Source organism: Acromyrmex echinatior, chromosome 3, assembly GCF_024713525.1.
Source record: "Acromyrmex echinatior isolate Ae372 chromosome 3, ASM2471352v2, whole genome shotgun sequence".
NCBI lineage: Eukaryota > Metazoa > Arthropoda > Insecta > Hymenoptera > Formicidae > Acromyrmex > Acromyrmex echinatior.
In genome coordinates this window covers 21,327,950-21,353,841 of record NC_141854.1, presented here as the reverse complement: position 1 = coordinate 21,353,841, position 25,892 = coordinate 21,327,950, and the positions used below count along the sequence as shown (strand labels likewise).

Genomic DNA, 25,892 nt, shown 5'->3' with positions numbered 1-25,892 from the left:
GTGACGATGGACATAACCTGCAAAAAAACCCACGTTACACTATCCCTTTATCGATGTAACCGAACGCCAATTATCGACGCCTCCGACCTGCGTAAGGCGAAACCTTATAGCTCAGCCTTCTAAAGCTGCTAGATTTATATTGCACGTATATACATAAGCAAGGGAAATCGGATCATTGCCTTAGAGGTAACATTTTTATATCACCTTACGCAGTTGCGATCTTCGACTTCAATATTTTCCTTATACTTACGCGAAACATGTTTTATGTAGCAAATTAATGAAGACAGGATGAAATTATAAAATTGAAATGATACTTTATTTCAGTATATTAATATACTCTATTACATCGTTTGGTAACGCTGAATACCTTGCTGAGAATTAATAGGAAGAATGGTTAACAAGGCTCGTTAAGATATCAACACCTGCGCTATACAATGCTTTCTGCATGAGTAACGATAATACGATAATACGCTCGAATAAAAAAAAATAGTCCGATCAAATCAAAAATTATATTGTATAATAATAATCATATCATAATTCAACATTTTTATTATTTATTCTACATATGAGTATTAAGGTGGAAACACAATGAAGAGCACAGGCGATAGGAACAGGGAACCGGGAATAATGAGCCATCCAATCAGAGCTCCGGAATATAAATTCGATATATAATCCCATATACTAATACAAACTGCAAATGTATATGGGGCAAAAAATGTACGTGATACAGGCAATAAAAACAACAATTTTTCGACGCGTTGGAGTACCATTGTTTGTTGCCCTGTTGTCTATAACAATGCTAATAATAATGAGAAAACATCAAAAATAATTAAAAGAACAATTTTCTCTTTTAAAAGGGATAATTAAAAAAAAATTGCTCATATATAATTTTATATACTCGTATATGTAATTGTATATTCTTTTACATTTCTCCACTTGACTTTCTAAAACAAGTAATGCAAAAATTATCCTTTTAATTATTTTTAATGTTTCCTTATTTGAGCGATATGGGACAAGTTAATGAATAAACGCACTATGACATATTTATATACAGCAATTTAATGTTTGATTCTAATAAGCATTTTTATAAGAAAATTAATAGATGTTAAAGAATTAATAGATGTTAATAAAATTTAAAATCTGCGAATAATTTAACATTTTGTTTAAAACGGTCTATTTACTAGCTGATTATTCAGAAATAGCGAGAGTGGCATTATCTGTGATCGAATACGCAGAAGTTGCCGGACATTAAATGAATTGAATCAGTTAGTCGGACGACAGTCTATGATCCATCTTTTGTGCGTGCAAATATTGCCTTTCTTTCGTCAAGGCGCTGCATTAAAGTCAATAGCCTCAACGAGTTATCTTTTTTTGAGCGCTTTGTCTGTCAATCATCTTTATCAAAATTAAGTGTCTAGTGTGGCCCACAGACCGAACTCATTAGTAATATGTTAATACTTATGTAATACTTATGTTAATACTTATGTATAATACTTATGTATAATACTGTCGTAATCTGTGTAGATTAAAAGTCTAAATTCTTACTCTCTAAAATTTTGGAATCTAACTCTGAAGAGTGAAATCTCATTTTTAAAAATTGATAGTTGAGCCACTCTTTTTGAATACTAGCTCATTTATCACTTTTTAGAATTAGATTCTACTCCAAAAATTTTTTAGAAAGTTTATGATCTACTTTTTCTCTCCCTAGCTCATATTAAAATGTAAAGATATTTTAGTTCTAGTATAGAATTGTATTTAAATTCAGAAAATATGCTCTCTCTCTCTCTCTCTCTCTCTCTCTCATTCTCTCCCCCCTCTCTCCTTACTTTCCTCAATCTCCTTAATTCTTTTTTACACCTCTTTCTTCTCCTTTCCTGTTTTTTCTCTGAAAGTTATATATTTCTTGTTGGTATCTATGCGTATTTATTTGTTAATTTTCTAATATTATGAAGAAGATTATGTGATAGATCACTTCCGGGCATATTATTATTTTTATAAATTTTATATTTTATTTTTTAAATAAACCAGATTAGATGGAAAGTAAAAAAAAAAATCAGAAAAAAGCCTAATCTGAAATTTAAGAATTTTCGGACATATGCTTTCTGAAAACTTGCATATATTAACAGATCAGTATTGATCAGACAACTGTCTAACATCCGAAATTTCGGTCGTTGACTGTTTAAACAGTTATTGTTTATTTTTGCATATTCTTTAATTTTTCTGAAATTGCTTCATCTACAATTCTCTATCACTATTTATTCTATTACTATTTATATTCATTTATTGCATGGCATCAACTTTAAGAACTATGTCAGTGACATAGAAATCATTTACGCTTCGTTAACATGTCAGTTTGCCTGTAAATTCGCCTTAATTCAGAAGAAGTATAAGATTTACTTCTTAATACATTAATACAATAAATTTTCGTCAGTACTTACTGTACAATAGCCTTAACATAGATTTGAGTATGACCGATTCTCCATTACATTATACCATGTGCGAGATATCGTTTTCTTAAATTAATAATCATGATTTCCGTACACAGAAGTTAAAACTTCTAATAAAGCATTAGAATAAACATCAATTAAAACGCTATGCAATACTAAATACATGGAGAGAATTTTTTCTTAGAGTTTACTCTGAAAATATGATAGCCATGGAACAACATTATATTTCGAAGAATTTTAATGTAAATCTCTCTCATTCATTAATAAAACTACAATAAAGTATAAAATAAGTTTGATTAATTTTACCGAAGTGCATGGTAAAAATCTTTAAAATATTATATTGTATCACAACTATCATATTTTCAGGGTAAATTAAAAAAAAATTCTCTTCAAGTAAGTATACGTAAACCGTTATATAAAATGATTAATTGATTATAATTTATAGATACACATATTGAAATTAAGAGCTTAAAAGAAAAAATTAAAAATTATATCTATGTGTTGACCATGATTAGATATCTGATGTCTCTAAAAAAAAAATCATATGTCAATTAGCGACTGGACACAGACTGACGTATTTAGCGCAGTATTCTCCATTTCCACATTTTCTTACACAGATATAGTCATGTTCTATACATATATCGTTTCGATTATTGAAATATTTGCATCCCAATTTGCCCTTATACTCAACATAGTTCCGCTTTATCCTATGTATTATTATATAATCTTCATGAAATGATTCATGTTATTCTAAATCAATTCACATTTATCTTATTTGTAACTTTTGTTGGATTAGGTATGGTAATATGGAAATACTTTGAAGAAGAGCGGTGGAATGCAACTAAATTTATGAATCACCATGGGGTGACGACATTTTCACGATAGGGAGCCGAACAACGCATATAAAGATGTCATCCGCGATTCAAAGAATGCCTTTTGCTTTTTGCCGATGTCCTCTCTTGGCGAATCTACGGCAACCTTCTTTTCGGTCTTTCCTTTTTCATGGTTCACGTTTGTCACGTGCCTTTTGCTCCCTTCATTCGAATGCACCCCCACAGATTCATCCTCTTCGTTGTAACCATATTGATTATACATAGATCGTCTAAAAAGTTTTGAGCCTCAACATGAAGATGGCATTACTCATCAAAATCATTTTGATACTATAATCATACATGCTTTGGGAGAACTGTGAAAATTCTAGCTACTTTGGCTCAGTTATTATTTGACAGTTATTTGTGCCAGACGATGTTTTAGTAAAAATAAAAAAAATCGAATATCGCCAGTCGCCATGACAAAAATTTACAAATTAAGGTATTGATTGATCACTCCTTGATTCACTAGATCTAGCTCCCAACGATTTTTTCTTATTTTCTAGGCTCAAAATTTGGCTCGAAAGACAGAGATTTTCATCAAACAAAACAAAAACACAAATATCATTTACTAGCGTAAATAACTGTTAAATAACAACTGAGCGTCCAAAATAGCTACAATTTTCATTCGTGAATCAATCTTTTCGTGAATCTGAAATAAAATTTTATCTCAATCATCTATAGTGCTATATATTTAATATGTGTACTTTTGTTATACCTATCCTGTGTTTTTAAAAATACTTTTCACAGATGTTTCAAAACATATATAATTTTATTCCCAAAATGGATATTAATTAATAATGTCATTTTCATGTTGAGGCTCAAAACTTTTCAGACGATCCTCGTAGATTGATACCACATACAAACATGATTAAAAAGAAATTTATACATTTTTAGAGAAAATCTTTAAAACTGTTTTTTTTTCAAAAATAAATGAAAAAATAAATAAGTATATTTTTCAACAATTTTATCGTTTTCTAAACAATAAATAAATGCTTTTAAATTATATTTTTTCTGAATATGAATTCACAATTTACAAAATTCTAGTATAACGTACCATGTATGTATGACATATGAAGGCAATAGATATATGAATAACGAATCGTGCATTCTTTATTTATACATATATAATAATGACAATTTACTTAATTCTTAATATCAAGCGATAACTGTAATCTTTTCGTGAATCCGAAATAAAATTTTATCTCACACAATCATTTTTATCAAGTGTTATATATTTAATATGTTCGTATGTGTACTTTTTTGTTATACATATCCTATGTTTTTAAAAATACTTTTGTTATGTAACATTAAATCTTTACTATTGTCAAAAATCATTTTTATCGCGCCGGAAAGTTCGAGCAATTTTCTATTTGATTTTTGTTCATCACTTTAAAAATACATACTATGTACTTTATTATGCCATTAAATTAACATTTACGCGCACAAATGCCAATGTTATATTTAAGGCAATATTAATTTAGATGTGAGATTAATTATATATTTACTTTATATATCAAAGTTTCAAATTTATGGAATAAATATAATTGAGTAATTTTGAAATCATTTTTACACATTTTACAATAAAATTGTTTTTCGATTATTAATTATTTCATTTAATGAAGAACATATTCTGAAAACGATGTTTTGACTACATTTTAATAATGAAAGTATAAGGATAAAAATTTCGCATCAGTAAAATCAACAAATGCTTTAAAAAAATTAACATTTTTTCATACAAAAATTGGCACTTTTAAAGAATAAATAAAAATCCTAAAAATAACAATGAAAAGTGAAAATAACAATGCGTTTAAAAAGAATTCTTTTTCGGAAAGCTACTATTCAGCTAATAATAAGTCCCATAGAAATGTATTTGCAAATACACAAAAAAAACCGACAAACCGCAAGAAATCACAACAAGCAATTTTCTACAGAATAAATATTTTTTGTTAATCCTGTTAAGTGTAAAGAATATTTATGGTTCCATTTAAAGCTTAGTCATCTTAACATACTTAATCATAATAACCTGTTCTTTCGGCACAGAACCTATCCTTTTATGTGAAAACGATAAAGGTTGTATACAATATATATATGTGTACATATTTTATATATATATATACACAGAATTAGGAAGTGTTACTTTTTCCGTTACTTTGACGTTATTTTTTATAATAAACAATTTAATAGTGAGGGGGGGTTGTAATATTTTATAACTAAACTCTAAGATAATGTTAAGATTAGAAAAGTTGACTTTTCCAATCTTAGCGCAACTTTAGTATTTAGTTATAAAAAATTGCAACGTCATGTTTATTATAAAAAGCAGCGGAAAAGTAGCGAAAAAAGTATTCCCAATTCTGTAGACACACACACACACACACACACACACACATTTTATATATATATATATATATATATATATATATATATATACATATATGTATATAACGAGGAATACTATTTTTCGCCGCCTGAGATTTTATGTAGATTTTATATATTTGTAATGTAGAATCATAATAAAAGGTATGTACTGAGGTATGTACTGAGATCAGTCATTCAAAGTTATGGTAAATCGGTTATTTTTCAGTAAAAATCGGAAAATCTACAAACATCATAAGCAAAATAAAGTGAAACATCATCAATTTTGGTGTTCTTTATCCTTCTTATCTATCTATCTTAAGAGAAAAATTGTAAAATAGTTTTACCTAAAAAAATAAAACTATATTAAATTATCAATATTTACATAATAGTTGATATATTACTATAAAGAATCCATTAAACATAAAAATTCAGAAAAATTCTAATAGCATTTTATTTTTTGCAACTCTCAATGATTGAATATTTTCTTCAATCATATTGCTTTTCTCATATTTCCTCGAATGTAAATCCTACATAGAAAATGAAAAATTGAAATTTGGTTTGAAAATAAAATAAAATAAAATTTGATTTAAAAAATAATAAAATATCATCTGTTTTACTCTCTCTCTCTCTCTCTCTCTCTCTCTCTCTCTCTCTCTCTCTCTCATTCAAATTTTATCCAAAATTATGTACTATACAAATCTTATACCAATTTTATACCGAATAATATAATATATGTGTATTACATTATGTGGTATAAAATTCTTATGGAAAATACTTTATGTTTAATAAAAAAGGAAATTTTTCTTTTAAGATCACGATAAGAAGGACGAACAAATATCAGAATTAGTGATATCCACTCAATTTTTTTTTATGCTTATACGATATAGGTATTTGCAGATTTTTCGATTTTCATTGAAAAATAACGATTCACTACACTTTGAATGACTCTCTCGGTACATAACATGTTTTCTATATTGCAAATATTTAACAAAAAACACGAACCAGGCGGCAAAGAATAGTGTTACTCGTAAGAAGAAAATATTTTCTTTTAGAGAAGACCGTACTTTTCCCACGAGTATAAGTAGGCTTTATTGTCTCGAACTTGAATGATGATGCTTGTTTCTTATTGCACTGAAGAGAGAAAAATGTCAAAGTATTGCGAAATGATGCTTATGACTTTTTCTTCGATATTTATTGATTATGAAAAAATTTGATTATGATGATGAAATGTACAGTTCTGTGAAATATATTTCACTAATTGCAAAAAAATAATTAGATGGCTTATTTACTAGAAGTGAAATTTTATTTTGCCATATTTGAATAAATATTTATTTTAATGAAATAAATATATTTCTCACAAATAAATTTGTAAGTATCTTCTTCTCTCAATGTACTTGTTAATAATTATTTGGATCATTATTATCATTAGATAGTAAGTTTGTATTCTCATTTTATCTTTCTTCAGGATAAATATAATAATGCAATAGATGTCTATAAAACAAAAACATATCAACTAATAGAAGGAGAGAAACAGAATACGAAAGAAAATAAAATACAAAAAATTTAATCCATATATTTGTATAATAATAGATAATCTAACAACTTACATAAATCTTATAAATACATTATAAAAATGGCGTTTGTTTCGCAAAATCTCAAGTTTGTTAGCACGTCTCTCATTGTCAGTTGACAAACGACAGTTCAAGTCGAAAATGAAGTCGGTGACGCCAGGTGTACAAACGATGTTCTGCAACAAACGTCCCCATCATCTCCATATTCGGCAATGCTATGAAAATTGAAGCAAGTTTCGGCTGCTGTGAAGAATACAAATACAATTGTGCCATACACATATCTTTCCCCATGCCATGCCAATCCTGCGCTACAACTCTCACAGTGCTCGACGTGTAAGAACGTGCCAATCCTGTAGGAGGGCGTAGAGACGCGAGTATAACGCGTTGGATTATTTGTTTGCATACGCGGGGATGCACGTTTAGTTGCGGCTGCGCTCCCCACTATGCTGCGCGATCGCTCCGGATCCGCTTGCGCCTCGCAGCTCCGCAAGCTCGCTGCTCGCTGCTCGTTGCCGGCTGCCGGCTGCCGGCTGCCACCTCCGAAATCCCAACCAGCCTTCGCCGTGGCTCCGCATCGCTGACATTGTTTGCTGTCAAACATTGGATGCAAACACCGTGGTGGGGTCGAGCGGTATTGCCAGCGCGCTACCATCACGATTGGTCAGCGAACCCCTCGAGGTACGTCGCGTCGTTACTAGTGGGCGTATCCAAACGCCAGGTATAAATAGTATCCGTGGCGGGGAGAAATGGTCAGAAACGCGCGGTCTCTCGGTGAGAGCGTTTTAACGTTCATGTTGCTTCTCAGCTAGAGCTGAGAAGGGATAGGGCATAATAAATAACGAACGGTGTGCGTAAAAGGGAAAGAAATAAAACAAAGGTAAAAGAAAAGAAACGCAGAATTTTTCGGGATGTGTTGTGTACGAGTTGAACGAGGAGAAAATGTAGAAACGAAATAGAAATTGAGTGAACGTATACATGTGACGAGGTACGGTGCAATTGCGTGTCAATTGATTTGGAAGTGCGAGAGCGGAATACGGTGTTACGGCAAAAAAACGGCGTTCAAAATATGGTGAATATGGAGGGTTCGGGCGAGCAGCATACCGTGACAGCTTCGCCGCCGCCACGGGCTGCCCTGAAGAGCAACTTTAGCATCCGCAGTATCTTGCCTGAAGCGTGTGCCGGGACTCCCGCGCCGTCGGTCAGCCAGTCGGATTTGTCCGACATAGGTCCCGCCGACGACAGCGATGATTGCAGTGATCTCGATGTTACCGGTGGTGGTGCGGAAACGCCGCCCTTGGACTGTTCCACGAGCGCAACGTCCGTTAGTCCGATAAGCCAAAAGGATTCGAAAGAGCAGGCGGAGGATAAAAAGAAGGCGGAGAAACCACCATACAGTTATAACGCGCTAATCATGATGGCTATCCGACAAAGCCCCGAAAAGCGACTTACCCTGAATGGCATTTATGAATACATAATGCGCCACTTTCCGTACTACGAAAATAATAAGCAAGGCTGGCAGAACTCTATTCGGCACAATCTATCTCTGAACAAGTGTTTCGTCAAGGTACCTCGCCACTATGACGATCCGGGAAAAGGCAACTATTGGATGCTGGACCCAAGCTCCGAGGACGTGTTCATCGGGGGTGCTACGGGAAAACTTCGGCGTAGAACTACGGCGGCTTCCAGATCCCGACTGGCGGCCTTCAAGAGAAGCGTGGTACTCGGCGGTCTTTATCCGTCGCCTTACGCTCCGCCAGGATGGCCGGCGTCGCTCTACGCTCTACCTTCGTCGCTTTGTCTTCATCGCGCCGTTGCGTATCCTCCAGTGACCGCCGGCTCTTATACCACTCCCGCCGGGTATCCGGCCAGTTTGCTGCCAGGCGCGACTACATCATCGGCTGCAAGCTTGCCTTGCAAACCTCAACCTCTCCCAGCAACGGCGGCACCTCCGACTCATGGAGCGTTCTCCGTGGAAAGGTTACTGCAAGCACCTACTGGGTATCCCGGCGGCATCAGTATTCCGACGTCTGGAATCTCGCCTACGGGAAATCCTTATCAGGATTTCTATAGTACCCTACGATCTATTACGATACCACCGATACCAGCGTCGATATTCCATCAGCAATCCAGATATCATCTCGGTCAAACACCTCAAGTTCTAAGTCAACCTCCCTCTAGTACGGCTTCGCCTGGAAGTAGTCCGGAACCAATGGCTCCGCATTCGCCACCAGTTACCGTCTGCAATTCTGTCCAGCCGTCGAGACCGCTTCCTCACAGTCCGCCGCAACTCCTTCTAAAGCCCATCACGGTTCTCACTGGCCGACAAAGCTGAATTGAGATCTAATCGTAATCTTCAAACACGCCCATCTCCGAGAAGTGCAGCACGATCTCATACTCCCTGCATGTAAAAATTCTGTCATTTCGTCAAATCTTATAGATATAAATGTAGTCATTGAAACTCTTGATGAATTTAGCTGGACTAAATTTCTTCTGAAGTTTATAATTTTTTTTTTTTTTTAACAGCGTTTAGTTAAACTATTTCGCAACAAAGTTATAGCTATACATATATGAGAAATCTATTTCTCGAGAGGAATTTAAAATTAATCGATATGTTAAATAATATATAGTATTTAAAGGATGAAATCCTTTTGCGATTACAGTATTCTCGATGCTAATACCAGTGATTGTACTCAATTTGTATAATTGTCAATAATTGCGCGGTCGATTTGTACTTGAACTCGTCTCCTTGAATTTGTATATACTTTCTCTCGTACACGATACGTTGCTTCTCTTGTAAATATTATATCATGTCAAATGACAACATCGATAGAACATTATCAAAATGTGAATCTTGAGATTGAATCTCAACGACTTGCGAGACAGAAACAAGAATAGTATAATGTGACTTATAAATATATAGTTATACATATAGATAAAATTTTACTTGTGATCTCTCTTTTGTGGTCCTAGTATGTACAGCATTGATTAATCGATAATTATGTATAGCCGGATTTATAGATAATTATTCGTAACCTGTTATTACAATGTGTACATATAGAAATTATTGTTACTAAAAATATTACAAACATTATACATATATGTATATAGAGCTGAGATCTCGATAAGAATAAATGCCTGTGAGAAACATATATATATATATATATATATATATATATATATATATATATATAAAATATGTCATAAAATAAATGTCCGGAACTTTTTAAAAATTACATGTCGCAATTAATATTTACCTTATGACGCACTGCGAGCATACTTCCCTACAATGTATTATATGTATAATTTATACGAAATTAAGATAGATTATCTTTTCAAAAATTAAAATTTCTCACAAATGTATCAATATTGTACATACAGTGTATTATGTGTATATGTGTATAGTGTGTATATATATATATATATATATACATATACGCATACATATATATGCACGATCTTTGTTTTTTATTTCATTTTCTATTGTGACTAAACCAATTAACAACTTTATATTAAACACCATTTTGTCAATAAAAATTATTTAAACTTATTGAAATCTTAAGCAACAATTGAGCAATAAATTATTCATACATGTGTTTTTATTAGTTATTTATTGTCTCTATGTGATATTAAATAATATTAGTATTATATATTCTTCTCGGAAATTCGACAATTCGATCAGAAGAAACAGATTTTCTTTCGAAATCGAGAAATTTTGCGTGTCATAACCGCTCGTAAAATTTAACAGGCAGAACCCGTCGAGTGTCAAAACAGTATATAAAGGTTTGACTCGTCTGAGAAACGAGGCACGCACACAATGACACAACGTTTAGAATTAGACAGACGTAGGTACGAGGCCACCGCTGCAAAATTACTTTAGTGCTGCAGTATAGCCATAAACACATCCAACGATGTCCTTTGCGATGTTTCCTTTTTGGCTTTTGACTTTGTAACCACTTTTTCTTAACGGGGATAAAAGGACAAAACCCCTCAAACATATAAATCTATATATATTTCTTCTCAAGATGCCAATAAAAAATGAGGAAAACAAAAAGATGAACTATTCTTCAGCAAAACATTTCTTGAATAGAATGTTATAGAATTTCTAGAAGATATTGATATATCGCATCTAAAAATATTACACTTTTAAATATCTACATATGAAAACATTTACAGTTATTTACAGTTATTAAAAGAAAAATTTGCATAGGTACAATTTTAAAACATGACTAAATTTAGAATTTTTGAATTTGAAATATTAAAAACTAGAAGTACAAGATCACGTTGTAATTATTATAATTTTCTTTCGAGTTTTTTCACAGGCTAGGTTTACTAAAATATAAAAAAGAATAGAATCAATTGTAAAGCGTTAGTTCTCATAAGCGCAGTACATTCACGTGCACTCTGATGACAGTCCAGGAGCGTGTTGCCGCTCGGTACGAGCAGACGCGATATTGGTATGATACATTGAGACAATGAGGCATAAATAAGATAATGGCGCGCGCTCGCGTATGTCTAACCAGAGTTTAAACGTCCAAAGGGCCGAAGAGAAAACGAGGGAGAAAAAGAGACCGGTTAGGATCAGCAGATGGGATTGTAACCCGCGCGGCCTGCCCACCGCCAGACGTGCTCGGCATTCTTATACTTTCGAGTAACTAACGCAGCAGTTTTGCTTAATGCGAATCTTATTAAACTCTCGCATCCCTTTAATTTTTCCTCATATAAAAAAATGACTTTTTCGTTACTTTCCTCCCTCACTTCCTCCCCTCTCTCTCTCTCTCCCTCTCTCTCTCTCGATTTGTTTATTTGAATTAATTGTCAAAATAACAATGAAAAAACATTAATGTTTTATTTCAATCAAGAGGATTAAAATTGTGAATACGCTAACAATAAGTATTTAACATGATTTATACACATTGGTGACTTTTGCAAAATATTAACAAACATTCCTTTAGATTCATGGATCACAGTAAAACAGTTTTTGTATTCTGAAGAAACTGCTGACACTTTTGCATATTTCAATTAAATGTGCACAAAATGAAGTATTGCATTATCAAAATTATAAAAAATTAAGTTATATTATTGCAATTACAACTCATTGTGAAACAACGAACGACATGTTTAAAGTAAAGCGAAATCGCGTCGCATAGCGTCACGTAGCTCGAAGGGGACGGTAAACACTTACGTGGTCAATTGCTACAAGTGGCAAGTTGTCTACAGCACGCATGTTGTTGCTCCTCTACGTATTGCATAGGTGCTCAATATCGTTACAAATATTGGTTTCTACGCAATGTGATTAGCGAATGATTGCTTCGCATCACGCTTTACAGAGTTTTTGCATATTGTATACATTTGAGATCAATTATATATGTATATAATTCACATAAATAAGTCATAAAATAAATTAAAATCATTCAAATTGTATATTATACTTACAGAATATTTAGTATAATAAAATAATAATTATATATGTATATACACGTGTGTATATGTGTGTATATATATATATATATATATAGTATATGTAGATATATATACATATATTGTACAAAGATAAAATTATTTCTTTTTCTGAATGCAGTTCAATAATGAAATAGCTAAATATTGCTTATTGTTGATTTATTATTACTTGACTACTATTGTTTTTAATGTATTAATTTATGAGTCTACTCTTTCTAGGCTATTTCCTAATAACTAAAATTTCTTAAATAATGTACAAAAAAGATTTAATAATTTTACACAAGTCTAATTTATTAAAACTAGTTATTTGTTAACGTTTGTAAATTTCAGACATTTGTTGCCATTTATTTAAAAATTTTGTCGCAGACGTTATATATATTTAAACATTAATGTTGCTTGCGGCGAGAATTATACGTGCAAAGCGCATAAAGTTCATAAGTGTTCCTAGTGTTTTAGTAAGTAGTCGGTAACTCGCTGAATTACTTTGCGCTATTACATTATTGTCGATGTCGTCAGCTTTATTCGCAAACATGCCTGCAATGATCGCCTGCAATGACGTAAAGTCTTTAAAATCATTCGTGGAACTATTTGGATTCAATTATTTAGTATCTGGTTCGATCATATATCATTAGTTCTTATTACGGCGTTACTCCACGATACTAGCCTCTACTCTATTTACACATTTTTGTTTCCTGATTTCGCTATTTTATTATTCGTGACTTTACATTAATACAATATATAAATAAATATATGTATAATCTACTATACATATATATCTAAATTCTATTACTATATTATGTTGATAATTAAATTAAATAACGACAGATTAGATATTTAGAAACTATTTGCTCCTCTATATCTAAAGTATTCTAGAAACGTGCTGCGAAACTTAATAAAAAAGGGTTTTTATAATAAAATTTTTAAGCTTCTTGCGTCTTGTACTTAAGTAAACATTTTACGCATATGTTTGTAAAGTAGAGCAATGAAAGTATTGATCGTTTATGATTAAATTTAAAAAAAGTATCCTTTTTTGTATACTTTAAGCAAAAATTTAGATCATAGCCTATCTTATGGCCTATCTACGATTATTTTGACATCGCCATCTTGCTTATTTACAGAGGGGTTCTCTAACATCTCGATCTCGACAACCAGTCACGACTCTCGTTTCTCTGGCATACACGCACGTAGCTATGAATGGATGGTATGCGCGCGTATGCGTGCACACGGGGTGGCGTGTCAATAGATTTGGTGGCGGTGCGTTACATTATTTTCATCGCTTTATATCACGTGAGACGAGGTGGGGTGAATGGAGGGGAAAGAGGTTGGAGTAGATAGTCATTCGAAGTCTACAGACACTGATGTCGATGTCGAAGGAGAGGGAAGACTGGTTTCGTTTCGATATATGAGACTCACCCTTGCGCAAAGCTCAGCTCCGGGGGTGAAGCTGGTTTCTAGCCTATAGGGATGTATTCCAAATGCAATGGTGGTTAATCTGCGGTCTCTACCAAACATGCTTCGATCTCGCTAGTCGTTGTACGTTATTCAGATCGTTAAGTTTTGTTCGAACGATCGAAGCGAATATCTCGCAACAGAACAGATCATACATCGATTTGAATCAGAGTTTGTATACAAGTGTTTTTTTTTAATACATTTTCTTTATATTCTCAGCTCCCTAATCGATGTTTTTGTAATTAAATTATTTAAAAATATTGCTTTACTCGTGATATAAGTGACACATGCGATCATGCAAGAGTCGGTTTGCGATTTTTAATTCAAATCATAAAACGACATTGAATATTCAAGTTTTAATCTACAGTGAATATAATTGTCAATAGTAATACAGGTCTGCAACATGAGAGTTTAAGTTTTTTTTAAGATATATACATATTAGTGACTTCCCATGTATTTTTTTTTTTTTGCGTGCTGAATTCGAATGTGACCACAGAATTTGCGTATAGCATGTTAAATTTTCAAAATAAATTGGATTATATGTTAAAAAAAATCACATTTTTGGCTATTTTCACAACTGCATTAAAAAATTACCAAAACTTAATTAAAATTTTTTCAATAAGAATTTTGTTTTAAGACCGTATATGTGAGAAAATTTTTATCAACAATATTTTTAAGTCAAGATATACCTAATAGTTGGGAACGCAGGTCATGCCTTAAAGTTGTATTCCCACTTGTTCAAGAAATTATGGTTAATGTCAGTTTTTGAAATTGTACTCTTACTCTGTTAATATATATTTTATCTTAATTTATTTGAGATATAGCTTTTTAGGGATTAGCTAACTTTTTGGTTTTTAACGCTAACCACCCTCTCATATTAATTAGATGTGTTCAATGGTTTCTTTTAAAATATTTAGCCTATGTCTTGAAAATTATATTATTAGATGTATTCTAAGGGAAAATTCGGCACACAAAAGATTATGATTGTTACAAGAGAAAATGCTCAATATTTAATGTGATTACGCTATCAATTTATAATGGATTTTGAAGGGAAAGAATAATACTTTACGATGACGTTGGTAAAAATTTTGATAAAGCTTTGGTGATTTTTTAATACAGCCATGAAAATGACCAAAAATGTCATTTTTTCGATATAAAGTCAAATTTACATATGTGTATATCTCGAAAGCTTGACGTGCTACGCAAATTCTGTAATATTCGGATTCAGCGCACAAAAATAGAAAACCATTAGTATATCTTAAAAAAAAAAAAAATCTTGCGGAGCTGTGTAATTTTTGTAATGCAGAATTTTACATAATAGTACTTTGTAATAAAACAATTGAAGTTAGATATTTATTTATGATTACGGAAGAGATGTTCTCCATTTGTTTGGCGAAACGAAGTTGATTTCATGACGGCGACCAAATTTTTTTCGAGCGCTGCTCGTTCTCGACTGACTCACCGAGTTCATCATCAGGTTGATGATTCGCGACGGAAGTCTCGCCGATTTCCTCTATCATGAACGAGAGGAGAATAAGAAGGAACGCCGTCATCGTTAAACAGAGAGCAAAGGGGGGATGTTGACGTGGCACTTTGATTGCGGCTAATTTTGAACAAGATTCAAGGATAGAGAACGAAGTTGTAGCTCTCTTCGGCCACGCGCGCAAGTGACGTAAGACACGTACCTATGATAAGTAACATCGAGCCTACTTGTCGCGCGATGACTCGTTTAATTTATTTAAGCGCAGAGGAAGAGTTAAAGAGATGCTGCGACGCGATGCCGCGTATGCCTTTTCACCACCTCCTCACATATGCTGCCAACGATTACGCGCTCGCTATTGGCTCTCCTCGACTTGAACTACTTTGCGGGCTTTCGACCACGCTTGGCTTTACTGACGGAAACACCTACGCGTTACTGACCGAATTGTTATAAGCGTTTACAGTCTCGCCCGAAGAGGATGCACAACGCGACGTATAAGAGACGGTAATTTAACAGTTGAAGGAGTAACAGTAACGTTATGTTAGAAAGAGAGAGAAATTTGCTGCATACTTAATTCATACATACGTTTGCGCACAATAAATAAATACAATATAATGTATATGACACGTAATTGAAATTAAATAATAACACGCGCCTATAGTATACTTCGAATTAAAATTGTATTAAAACGTATTTGTAAAATCAATTGAAAAATAAGTGTTTAATCATAAAGTAACTAGAAAAGAATGTTTTATTATCTTTAAATGTGAATAATCAGTAATATTTATACTAGTACTGCTGCAGTTATGTGTATAATGTATATAAAACAGACGTAAATAGACATAAAACATTTAGTAGATATTTTAGAAATTTACAGTAGTAGCTGAAACTTTTATCAAATTAAAATAGTGATTGATATTATATTTGAATAAGAGAAATAGGACGATTTTATCTACAACTGTATATAAACTCACGACGCTACGTAATGTCATATGAAATTTAAATGTATATGTCTACATATCGACCAACCACGATTATAACTTGCTGTCTACATGTACTTTAAGATCGTACGTCATAATATGAATCAATGTCCAGGTATACATTAATATTTGAACGTTGGGCTATTGTAAGATAACTCTTGCGAAAGCAGCATATTGATTCAACCTTCTTGAAAATAGCTAAACCAGCTTGATAACACTCAAGTTGTTCCTGACAAGTTACTTTTCTAGGCCTTATCGTCTACACTTTCTTTTCCTTTATCCCTTTTATTATAACATATCCTTCTCTTAACCTTTGCAAATTTTATTTGTTTAAAAAGTTAAATATTATCTCAATACAAAATCATTTTCAAATCCTTTGCAATTCTTTGAATATGTATTGGCGTTAAGAAAATTTATAAAGGAAAGGGTCGATTTAACAAATTATTTATTATTAAGTAATTTAAGATTCTACCTAAGATTCTAGAATTGCATATTTTTACGGCTGACAAATAAAAACAATTAAAAAAGTTATTTAAAGTTCTATCATTCGTCGGTGTCAGCTCGAGATACGCGTATTCAGACTAATCATGTTATACAAAACAGTTAAAGAGGTTCCCAGACGCATAGCGCTACGACAGAAGGCCCGTATCTCCGCGTGGCACAAAAGTGTTAAACGAATGAATGAATGAACGCCAGTCCAATGGGTGAATGAATGAATGAATGGTCGGTGTCTCACATGACAACGAGGTCGCAAGGCATTGCACGAAGACAACACAGGAATAAATGTAGGAGTGAAAAAAATTAATGAAAGGAAAAGGTATTGAAGCAAGATCAACAACAATGGTTCCCTTTTGTGTCACTGTTGCGTGCGAGATTAGAAAACTGAAATAGAGAAATATTAAGAAATAGAGAAATAGAAAGAAATTGCAGAAATTACATTGTTACAAGGATTGACAATAATATATCCTTATCGACAGACACTTATCGATTCCTCGAGCAAGATCAAATGCACCATGAGACTTAAAAACATTCTAACGTAAGTTTTGAATAACAATGAATGTTTATATACATAAATTTTTATTCCTTCAAAGAAGAATTTTATGAATTTCTAGACGATTATACTTAGATACTTCTTGTAAAAATAACAATGCATTTTATTTTCAGATTTGCTTTAAATTTTTTCATTTTTGATAATATTAAACGTTTACACAATTGTGGGCAAAATTATATTCAATCTTTCCAATTATTTTCGAATACAGTCTAAAATTTATCTAAAATCGATTAGAAGAATAAAGGAAAGATTGAATAATGGCGACCGGAAGTGTATCATACTGGATGGAGGCGCGACAAGCACGTATAAGAAACGCTCCTATATGTTTCATTCATGCAGCTTTATTACAAGTCCAATGCGCGGTGGTCACTCGTTTATATCGAATAAACTCGGCGAAACGCAGTTTACGGCCTAACCGTGTCCTCTAGTACGTCGCACCAACCGACACCAACCGACTCGCTCACCATGATCTTGAATGGCTTCAATTAACTTCGTTTAGGTAATTGTTTCTTCAGAATTCCCGCAGAAATGTTCATTCAGACGCGTTCGTGTATTGTAATTGAAAGGAAATCGCTGCAGTTCGAACAATGATCAGGCAGATCAAATTGTCTTCGTCATGTATCAACACGTTTAGTTTTCAAAAAATTTTACTAAAATTTACTTGTTTAAATATATGCATATTTGAATGTTTACTTCTTTTATGTCTAATATCTCTCGTAATAAATCTTTGTATCATACAAATCAAATACATTGTCTTAATCATTTTCAATCTTCCATCACTTTGCATCACTGTAAGTATGTTATGCTTAACTTCAAAGTAACTTACATATGTATGTATATAATAAAATGCAATCGACTACAGTATTAAAATATGTAAATCATCACTACACTGATTCCCAACAATTAATTTCTACAGTAATTAATGTCTTTGTGTTGCGCGAAATTCACAAATGGCTTGAATCAAACTTCGGAAGTACACTACTGCCTTGGAAACCTTACAAAGATGCCGACAAACGGGTAAGGTTAATTGCTTGGCGCAATAGATCAACATAGAGTCCTTTATTCAACAAATGGCTTCCGTTGGTTCTCCTTAGTGAGAATATACACATCGACAGTGCCATTTCTATCCTAAGTTTTCTATTCATGTATCATCTATTTTTTATTATACGTATTTTTTCAATGACGAGTAATAATTAATTTATTCGATTCGATTAAGCGTCAAAGAATCGATAAAGACACAATGACATTACTATAAAACAAAAATCTTACTCACTGAAATGGATTAGGATCTATTCGTTTCCATTTAAGAATATTTTAATAAGTATTGTTTGTGTGTATAGTATATAACCATTTAAATATAAACACGATCAAAAATTTCCTCACTAATAAACGTTAAGACCGCGCGGTTTCCTTATAAACACTGCGCTTCTTACGCTTTAAACAATTAATTGTAACAAATTAGAGAATCACCGTGGAGAAATGAGATAAATAGAAAATAAATTAAAATATAATTAAAGGCTTATGTCTATACATATATCATCCTATTCTTTTCTTTCTCTCATATTTCGATTATTTAAGCTAATGTATTTGCTATTTAAATCTTATGATCTTCTAATATCATTGACAAAAACTTTTCACTGATATTGATAATATAGAAATATTTAAACATTTAAATTTATACCTATACATGGATATAGTACATTTATTGTCAAATATGTCGTAAATTTTTATTATTATAAAATTTTATTTTTTATAAAAATTTAATTTAACTTTTTATCGTATATAAATATTTTATTCAATCAAAAATTTGCTAATCAATTTAACTCGTGATATTACTGCGGTAGTTTAGTGGAGTTGGCGTTTCGAAAAATCATTTCGGCGCGCGTTTCTAAGAAGTATAATACATACGTAGTTATATAAATTCACAAGAATCATAAGCATTTAACATCCAGATAGACCATTTAAGGCTTTAATTTCTATAGTTTGTGTTATCACATAATATATGATCCTATAATATTATATATTATATTAAATATTTTATTTATATATTATATTAATTTAAACATACAATACATAAAGACTGTATTTTTTTATTTTAATGCATATTTGATTTAGAACTATAATTTACGTATTTAAAGAAAAGAAAAAAAAAGAAAATAAATAATTAATATCAAATTAATATCGCAAATGAGGCTCGTGTCCTTTCTCCCTTTACCTCTTATCTGATGCGTTTTGGTCTCCTCCCTCGCAATGAGAATGCGCGTGCGTGCCATGCATGCACGCCTCATACTCGCGCACGCACTTTATCAAGAGATAAGGAGAAGGAGGGGAAGGTGAAGAAGGAGAGAGAGAGAGAGAGAGAGAGAGAGAGGGAGAGAGAGAGAGAGAAGAGTCAACCACGAAACAAGCGGAGTCGACTGAATGACTGAATGACACTCGGCTGACGTCTCTTCCGGTGTGTCTCGTGTTACACCGTACCCGTTAAGCGTTTGTATTAAAGTTACAGCATCGGGCGCGTGCCACCCACCATATATAACATACGCACATGATTTTTTTCAATCCTTCCATTTCTCGTCATTCGTTTAAAATTCATCATAACAACTCGTTTCTAAAAAAATCTGTAACATGAACATTTGGTCACAATAAATAATCGATGAAATATAAGAAGTTACGATAGCACATGTCGAGAGAATGTGCTTGCATTAAATTTTTTGAAGAACATCTTCTCCAATATTCAAATTTTCCTAGTGGATATATCTATCCGATTGCACGTATATCGTTATTTCAGTCGATCATTTGTCATTTGTGTTTTGTAGAAAGTATGTAACTAATAATAATAATTGATGAGTAATAATCTATCTACTGATGAATTTATTCTTTAATATGACACATATACGAACAATGAGTAATGCAATAATGTAATATGGTAAAGTAATTCTCAAAATATCATGCGTAATTAATTCTTAGAAGTTATAAAGAAAATATCTATAAAATATTTATGTAGTAATATAATTATCAGTGTTCTTATATTTTTTCCTCAAATTCGAGAACCTTATAAAAATAAGTATAATAATTATATTATTTCGATGATATCGATCTGCGATATGAAGGAACTTTTGTCAATAATGGTGACCATTTTATGGCACAGCTGTGCCACTTGTGCTAAGCACTTTTCAAATTGAACGTAGGGTTAAGCCCTATAAATCTCTTTCAATATTCGACATCTCACTCTTTTCTATGTTCCACGTTCTCTGATTCGCAAGATTTGTTAGTCGATGCGCCATTTGTTTTAAAGGGTCGCACGAATATTGCTTAAATGTGCACTGGGCACATTCTTACGATGATAGGGCAACTCTTTACTTGCCATATTACTCACTACAACATTTCGCATAAAAAATCTGATTCTTTCGTTACGCTAATAAAAACTATGTTTAACAAAGCAATGGTCTGATACCAATAAATTCTTCAGGTTCGATTTTGTAAATTTAAATTCTTTTGCAGGTATATATATATTTGAAAATGTAATTTACAGAAAATAATCAATAATCTGCTTAGCCTTGAAATATTCATGTCACGCAAATAACATGTAGAGTCGGTGTTTGATCGTCAATCTTCAGCGACGATAAAGTGAACAAATGTCCACTTACCGTGTAAATTTGCAATAATATGTGGGGGAAACAGTTCAGTTAAAGTGTCTCGTTGAAATGCAGCACATATGCTATGGAAGAATAGATTATACTTGCGTGAGGTTACGGTCATTCCGAGACAATCGATGATTGCTGAAAATAACTGCAAAAGAAGATGTGTCGAAACAATGTATGGAAAATTGAAATTGCATTGCAGAATAATCAATTTTACTTCACTCGATTTCCAAAAAATTTGACAATGAATGGGATGAGGGATTACTAGTCTTGATACGCTTTTATAATATAACTTGCATCATTGTCATGGTGTTGATGAATAATGTGCAGTAGGAATAATAAGATTATTGTATTAATTGCAAGGCAAAAAATGAGCATATATATGAAAATGGATTCGTAGCACCGCGCCGCTACGTTCGGGGCATTCACACTATTTTATGATCGTTTAGAAGCAATTGAATTCTAACTCGAAATTATTTACTTGATTTAATGTACATATGTGCGTGCGCCTATTGTCTTTAATACATTATTTTTTACTGCTTATGATAATAATAAACTTTTAATAACAGTTAATTTGTATTATTATTTATATTATTCATTATTATTATTATTATTATTATTAAGTAATATTAATATATATTATTAGATGAAAAGAAAATTATGCATTTCCTCGTATTTTGCAGAAATTTTACTTTGCAATCCAAAATGATTTTTTTCGAAGATGGAGATATACTATTGGAGAGATTATTACTATTTGTAAATAAATTGTCTTTGAATCTAGTTTAAAGTAAATCTTCAAAATTTCTTACGTTATTCATTAATACAGTATAATGAAGTCTCAAGTCTCTCTCATTCCGAGTATCACAAAGTTTATGAACGAAGACACATATGAATGAATCTGCCGAGTGTGCACAGTATACGACGTCGCGTGTTGGAACAACGGCAATAAATTGCGAAGTTGTCTAGGGGGCAGCTGGTCGTGGTCGCACAAGTCAAGGAGTTTGACCCGCGGCTGCTGCCGCCAATGAAGACCCGGGTCCAAGCAAGACCCAGGATACGAGGTCGCCTACTTGACCTCGCGGCGTGCGCCGGATGCCATCGTTTTTCTCCCCAGAATTGAGCGATTCAATTGTATAAAGGCATCTCGCGAAAATTTACGACCGGAAGTCGATTTTCTTTTCGCGCGAACGTACGCGCGCGTCATGTCGCTATGTAGATTATAAGCGAAGATATAGTCATAATTGTCACAGTCTTCCAAAGACAAAAAGACAAAAAGACAAAAAAGAAAAGGAATTTATATATTTGGAAATATAAATTATTACTTGATTATAAACTTTTTGTTTAAAATAAATAAAATGATTTCATTTTGATTGAATCGTTTAGTTATAATCTGCCAATCTTTGCCAATAATCCTTATATTCCTAGATTTTCTATCTATTAGGCAATGAAAATTATGTTATATGAGAACTGCACGGATAAGTTTGCGAATAGTTCCACATGAGAGAGCAATCTTTCCGCTTCTGTCAATGCGTCGAATTTCTCCACGGTCATCACACAAGTCATCAGCAGCAGATAATACCCGATAACAAATGGACAACATTGAGGAGGGATCGAGTAACGGGTGCAATTAAAATCGTCATGGGAAACCTTAACTTCTTACGGTCCACTGCGTTGTCAGCCATTCTCCTATCTTGGCTTCCTCATTATTCCCTATACCCTATACCCCTGATCATTGACGTATATATTCATGCACACAGTTCAACATCACTCAATTCGTACATAGTCTAGTTTAATGAAAATGATACATCACAAATGCACGCGCGAGTACATATAATAGTGTCTCTTCTTTATAAAAATTACGTAAAAGAGAATGCAATGTAATATATGTGTGAAATGCATCACATCTTGTTTCATTTCAGATATGATGCTTAAAAGTAATAAAATAAGTTCTTAATATAAGCCATATCGATTTTGTATCCAATAAGCGTATAATATGATAAAGCCTATACCTACATATACATACAATATTATAATACATTGTATACCACGAGTCAGTCAAGTAAAATTAATATTTAGTCAATTGTAACGCGTGAAAGGAAACATCTAAAATTTTATTTAAGAAAAAACTCTCTTTTATATTACTTATTTTATATTATTTATTTGCGAAGGAAGGCACGATCACAAATACGATGTACCCTGTAAACGCTACGATTCGTAAGCGAGTGGGAAACGCGTGCATGGACGAGCACACGGCTCGAATTCGATTCGACCCATACGCGACCGGCTGCGTACTCATCGATTAGTCACGGTACCCGCGTAGTTGGAAGGGTGACTTTACATTTCGTTTCGACGGATTACTTTCGGCATATTCTGTGTGCACTGAGTGAACAGTGCGATGCAATAAGATGCGCCTTCACGCGCGATCACTACTCGACTCTCGATGATCTCATATACACGTACCGCAAGTCATAATGACTGGAAATTGCCCGCATTACCGCGAAATTGATCATGGAGTATCTTTTTTGCAGTCTAACAGAGGGACCGAATTCAATATATGGACATCTTGGAAATCAAGAAGAATGCACAACATGTTTCTATCTCATTATTTCTCTAACTTTTTTCTTACCTTTACACTTTCATTTCTTTCATTTGCTTTTTATATTACAAAAATAATGAATAATGAAAATTATAAGGTTCTCTTTTGGAAAAATTGAATGTATTGGAATTAATGTAATAATGATAATTATGGTTTAAATTCAAGAGAAATTAGTTTGCTTTGATATTCATTTCCACTATTAGTTTTTTATTTTTTTATTTTTCTTGAAATGTGTGTACAATAATTGTTACTCAATAATTGGATATATATATATATATATAAATGTCTGTCATTTTCTATTTAGTCCTTTTCTCCTCTGTATAATATAATTCGATAAGCATTTTGAGATACACCTAAGGAATAACAATTATTGGCAGTTAAACTTCACATTTTGCAGATATATGAGTTAAATAGAGAGAAACGCACTTTGTGCTATTGTTTGTGTACGCAAAAACGACAGTGAGAAATGCCTATTCGTGAAACTCATACAGAAAAGAGACGCATTGCACGCGAGACTGATCACTGCGGTAGTTGTTGCCGACGATGGCAGCGGTGGTAGCACGGCAGTGCGGTGGCGGTATAATACGAGTAGTAGAGTAGCGGCAAGCAGCACGATGTGTCCACGTGCGAGTATGTACGTGCATACCGCTGCGCTGGAGGAATGGGGCAAGTAAATGGTTCGTTTATGGTTCGCATTAAAACGCAGACACGTCCAGGACACTCTTTGCGCGTGTTAGCTGTTTCGTTTGACGAAGTCAAATTGTATTAAATCTAGACGTGTGTTATTGTACATAAAAGATGTATTAAAAAAACTACCTATCGAAATAATAACCATACGTATCCATATATAGCGAGTAGATCCATTATCATCTCGTACTCGTGTTTTTATTAAAGATACCCCGATAAATAATAATTCACGCAGCCTTAAGTAAAATATGTAAAATATGTATTTATGTAAGAGTTTGCGCGAAAATAATTTTTGATAACTATGAAATATTGTATAGAAGTAATAATGATACTAGTTTTTATAGTAACAGTATTATATAAAACATGTGTGTGTGTGTGTGTGTTTTTGTGAATAACATACAATATTAACTATAGTAATTAATCGTTACATTATGAATAGTACACGTATCACTATATATTCGAACTTTTGTTCTGTGTAATTTAGAAGATACATACAAATTTTAATTACAATGCGAATATTAACTTAACTAGAATTTATTTAAAAAAATTTATTAAATCATTTAAGATTTTAATAATTAAAATAATGTAAAATATGTTTGTTATTTTTTACCAGTATAACGCAATTGTATTAAGCTTATTGGTAATTATGCATATCAGTTTAGTAACCTTACAAATCATTCAATTCATACAAGTCATTTCAATGACTTTGATATATGTTGCCAAGGTCATGACCCTGAGCAACCTCAACAGGTTTTACCCATTGTTAGTTATTCGTTAAAAAGATATTAATAAAAAAGTTTAAAAAATAACATCTTATTTCTACTATAATGTTAAGAACTTAATGTTAAGAACTCTCACATCCTTCCCTTCTTGCATAATGACTTTCCACGTTATTCGCGAAGCGAAATCCACCCCACCACCCACCCCCCTCCTCGCCGTCTCGGGGCGTACAACTTTCCATGCGAAATTCATCTCACCCCCCTTGCCCCGAGGCGTTCGACTTTCCATGCGAAACAAAAAATAGATCTGCATAAAAAGTCGTTACACCCCTAGACAGAAAGAAAAATGAGGTGGAAAAATGAACCTCGTTTCACGTGGAAAGTTGCGTACTTCTAAACAGGAAAGGAGATAGGGATGGATCTCGCTTCGCGTGAGGAGTCATTACAAAATCACAAATTTTCTGCTTTAAAAACATTCACTCTGGTTTAAAAATAAAAATTATATATAAAAGAGAGTTTTTAAAGAAAACTTTTGTTTTTAAAGCAGAAAATTTATTTTAAAGCAGAACATTTTTGTTTTATATAGC

At 32.7% G+C, this 25,892-nt stretch overlaps 2 protein-coding genes and 1 long non-coding RNA gene across 5 annotated transcripts; 1 reads left to right on the top strand and 2 right to left on the bottom strand.

The window, feature by feature from the left end:
* Nucleotides 1-6,746: 6,746 nt before the first annotated feature.
* On the bottom strand, nt 6,747-7,897 carry LOC105152142 (uncharacterized). 2 transcript variants are annotated; one of them, XM_011066243.2, is made up of 2 exons: nt 7,521-7,897; nt 6,747-7,421 (listed from the first exon to the last, which is right to left on the bottom strand). In XM_011066243.2, exons 1-2 carry the CDS (start codon nt 7,895-7,897, stop codon nt 7,376-7,378), a joined length of 423 nt encoding a protein of 140 aa, XP_011064545.1. In that variant the 3' UTR covers nt 6,747-7,375. The 2 variants fall into 2 exon arrangements, with proteins under 2 accessions (XP_011064545.1, XP_087260480.1); XM_087404354.1 differs by having other exon boundaries at nt 6,747-7,488; nt 7,567-7,897.
* A 128-nt stretch (nt 7,898-8,025) lies between these two features.
* Nucleotides 8,026-10,838, top strand: LOC105152141 (uncharacterized). Its single transcript, XM_011066242.2, has one exon. It carries the CDS (start codon nt 8,312-8,314, stop codon nt 9,575-9,577), a length of 1,266 nt encoding a protein of 421 aa, XP_011064544.1. The 5' UTR covers nt 8,026-8,311; the 3' UTR covers nt 9,578-10,838.
* Nucleotides 10,839-12,766: 1,928 nt separating this feature from the next.
* LOC147910344 (uncharacterized) lies at nt 12,767-22,537 on the bottom strand. Of its 2 annotated transcripts, XR_015544487.1 has the most exons (3): nt 15,837-22,537; nt 14,116-15,754; nt 12,767-13,249 (listed from the first exon to the last, which is right to left on the bottom strand). It is a non-coding gene; the product is annotated as an uncharacterized LOC147910344 (long non-coding RNA). The 2 variants fall into 2 exon arrangements; XR_015544486.1 differs by having other exon boundaries at nt 14,116-22,537.
* Nucleotides 22,538-25,892: the final 3,355 nt, after the last annotated feature.

Excerpts from the sequence above, each read along its gene's own strand:
- LOC105152141 (XM_011066242.2), top strand. The coding sequence starts at position 8,312 with ATGGTGAATATGGAGGGTTCGGGCGAGCAGCATACCGTGACAGCTTCG.
- LOC105152142 (XM_087404354.1), bottom strand. The coding sequence starts at position 7,897 with ATGGTAGCGCGCTGGCAATACCGCTCGACCCCACCACGGTGTTTGCAT. Across the intron at positions 7,489-7,566 it reads GTTCTTACACGTCGAGCACT|CAGCCGAAACTTGCTTCAAT; the intron begins GTGAGAGTTGTA and ends TATTCTTCACAG.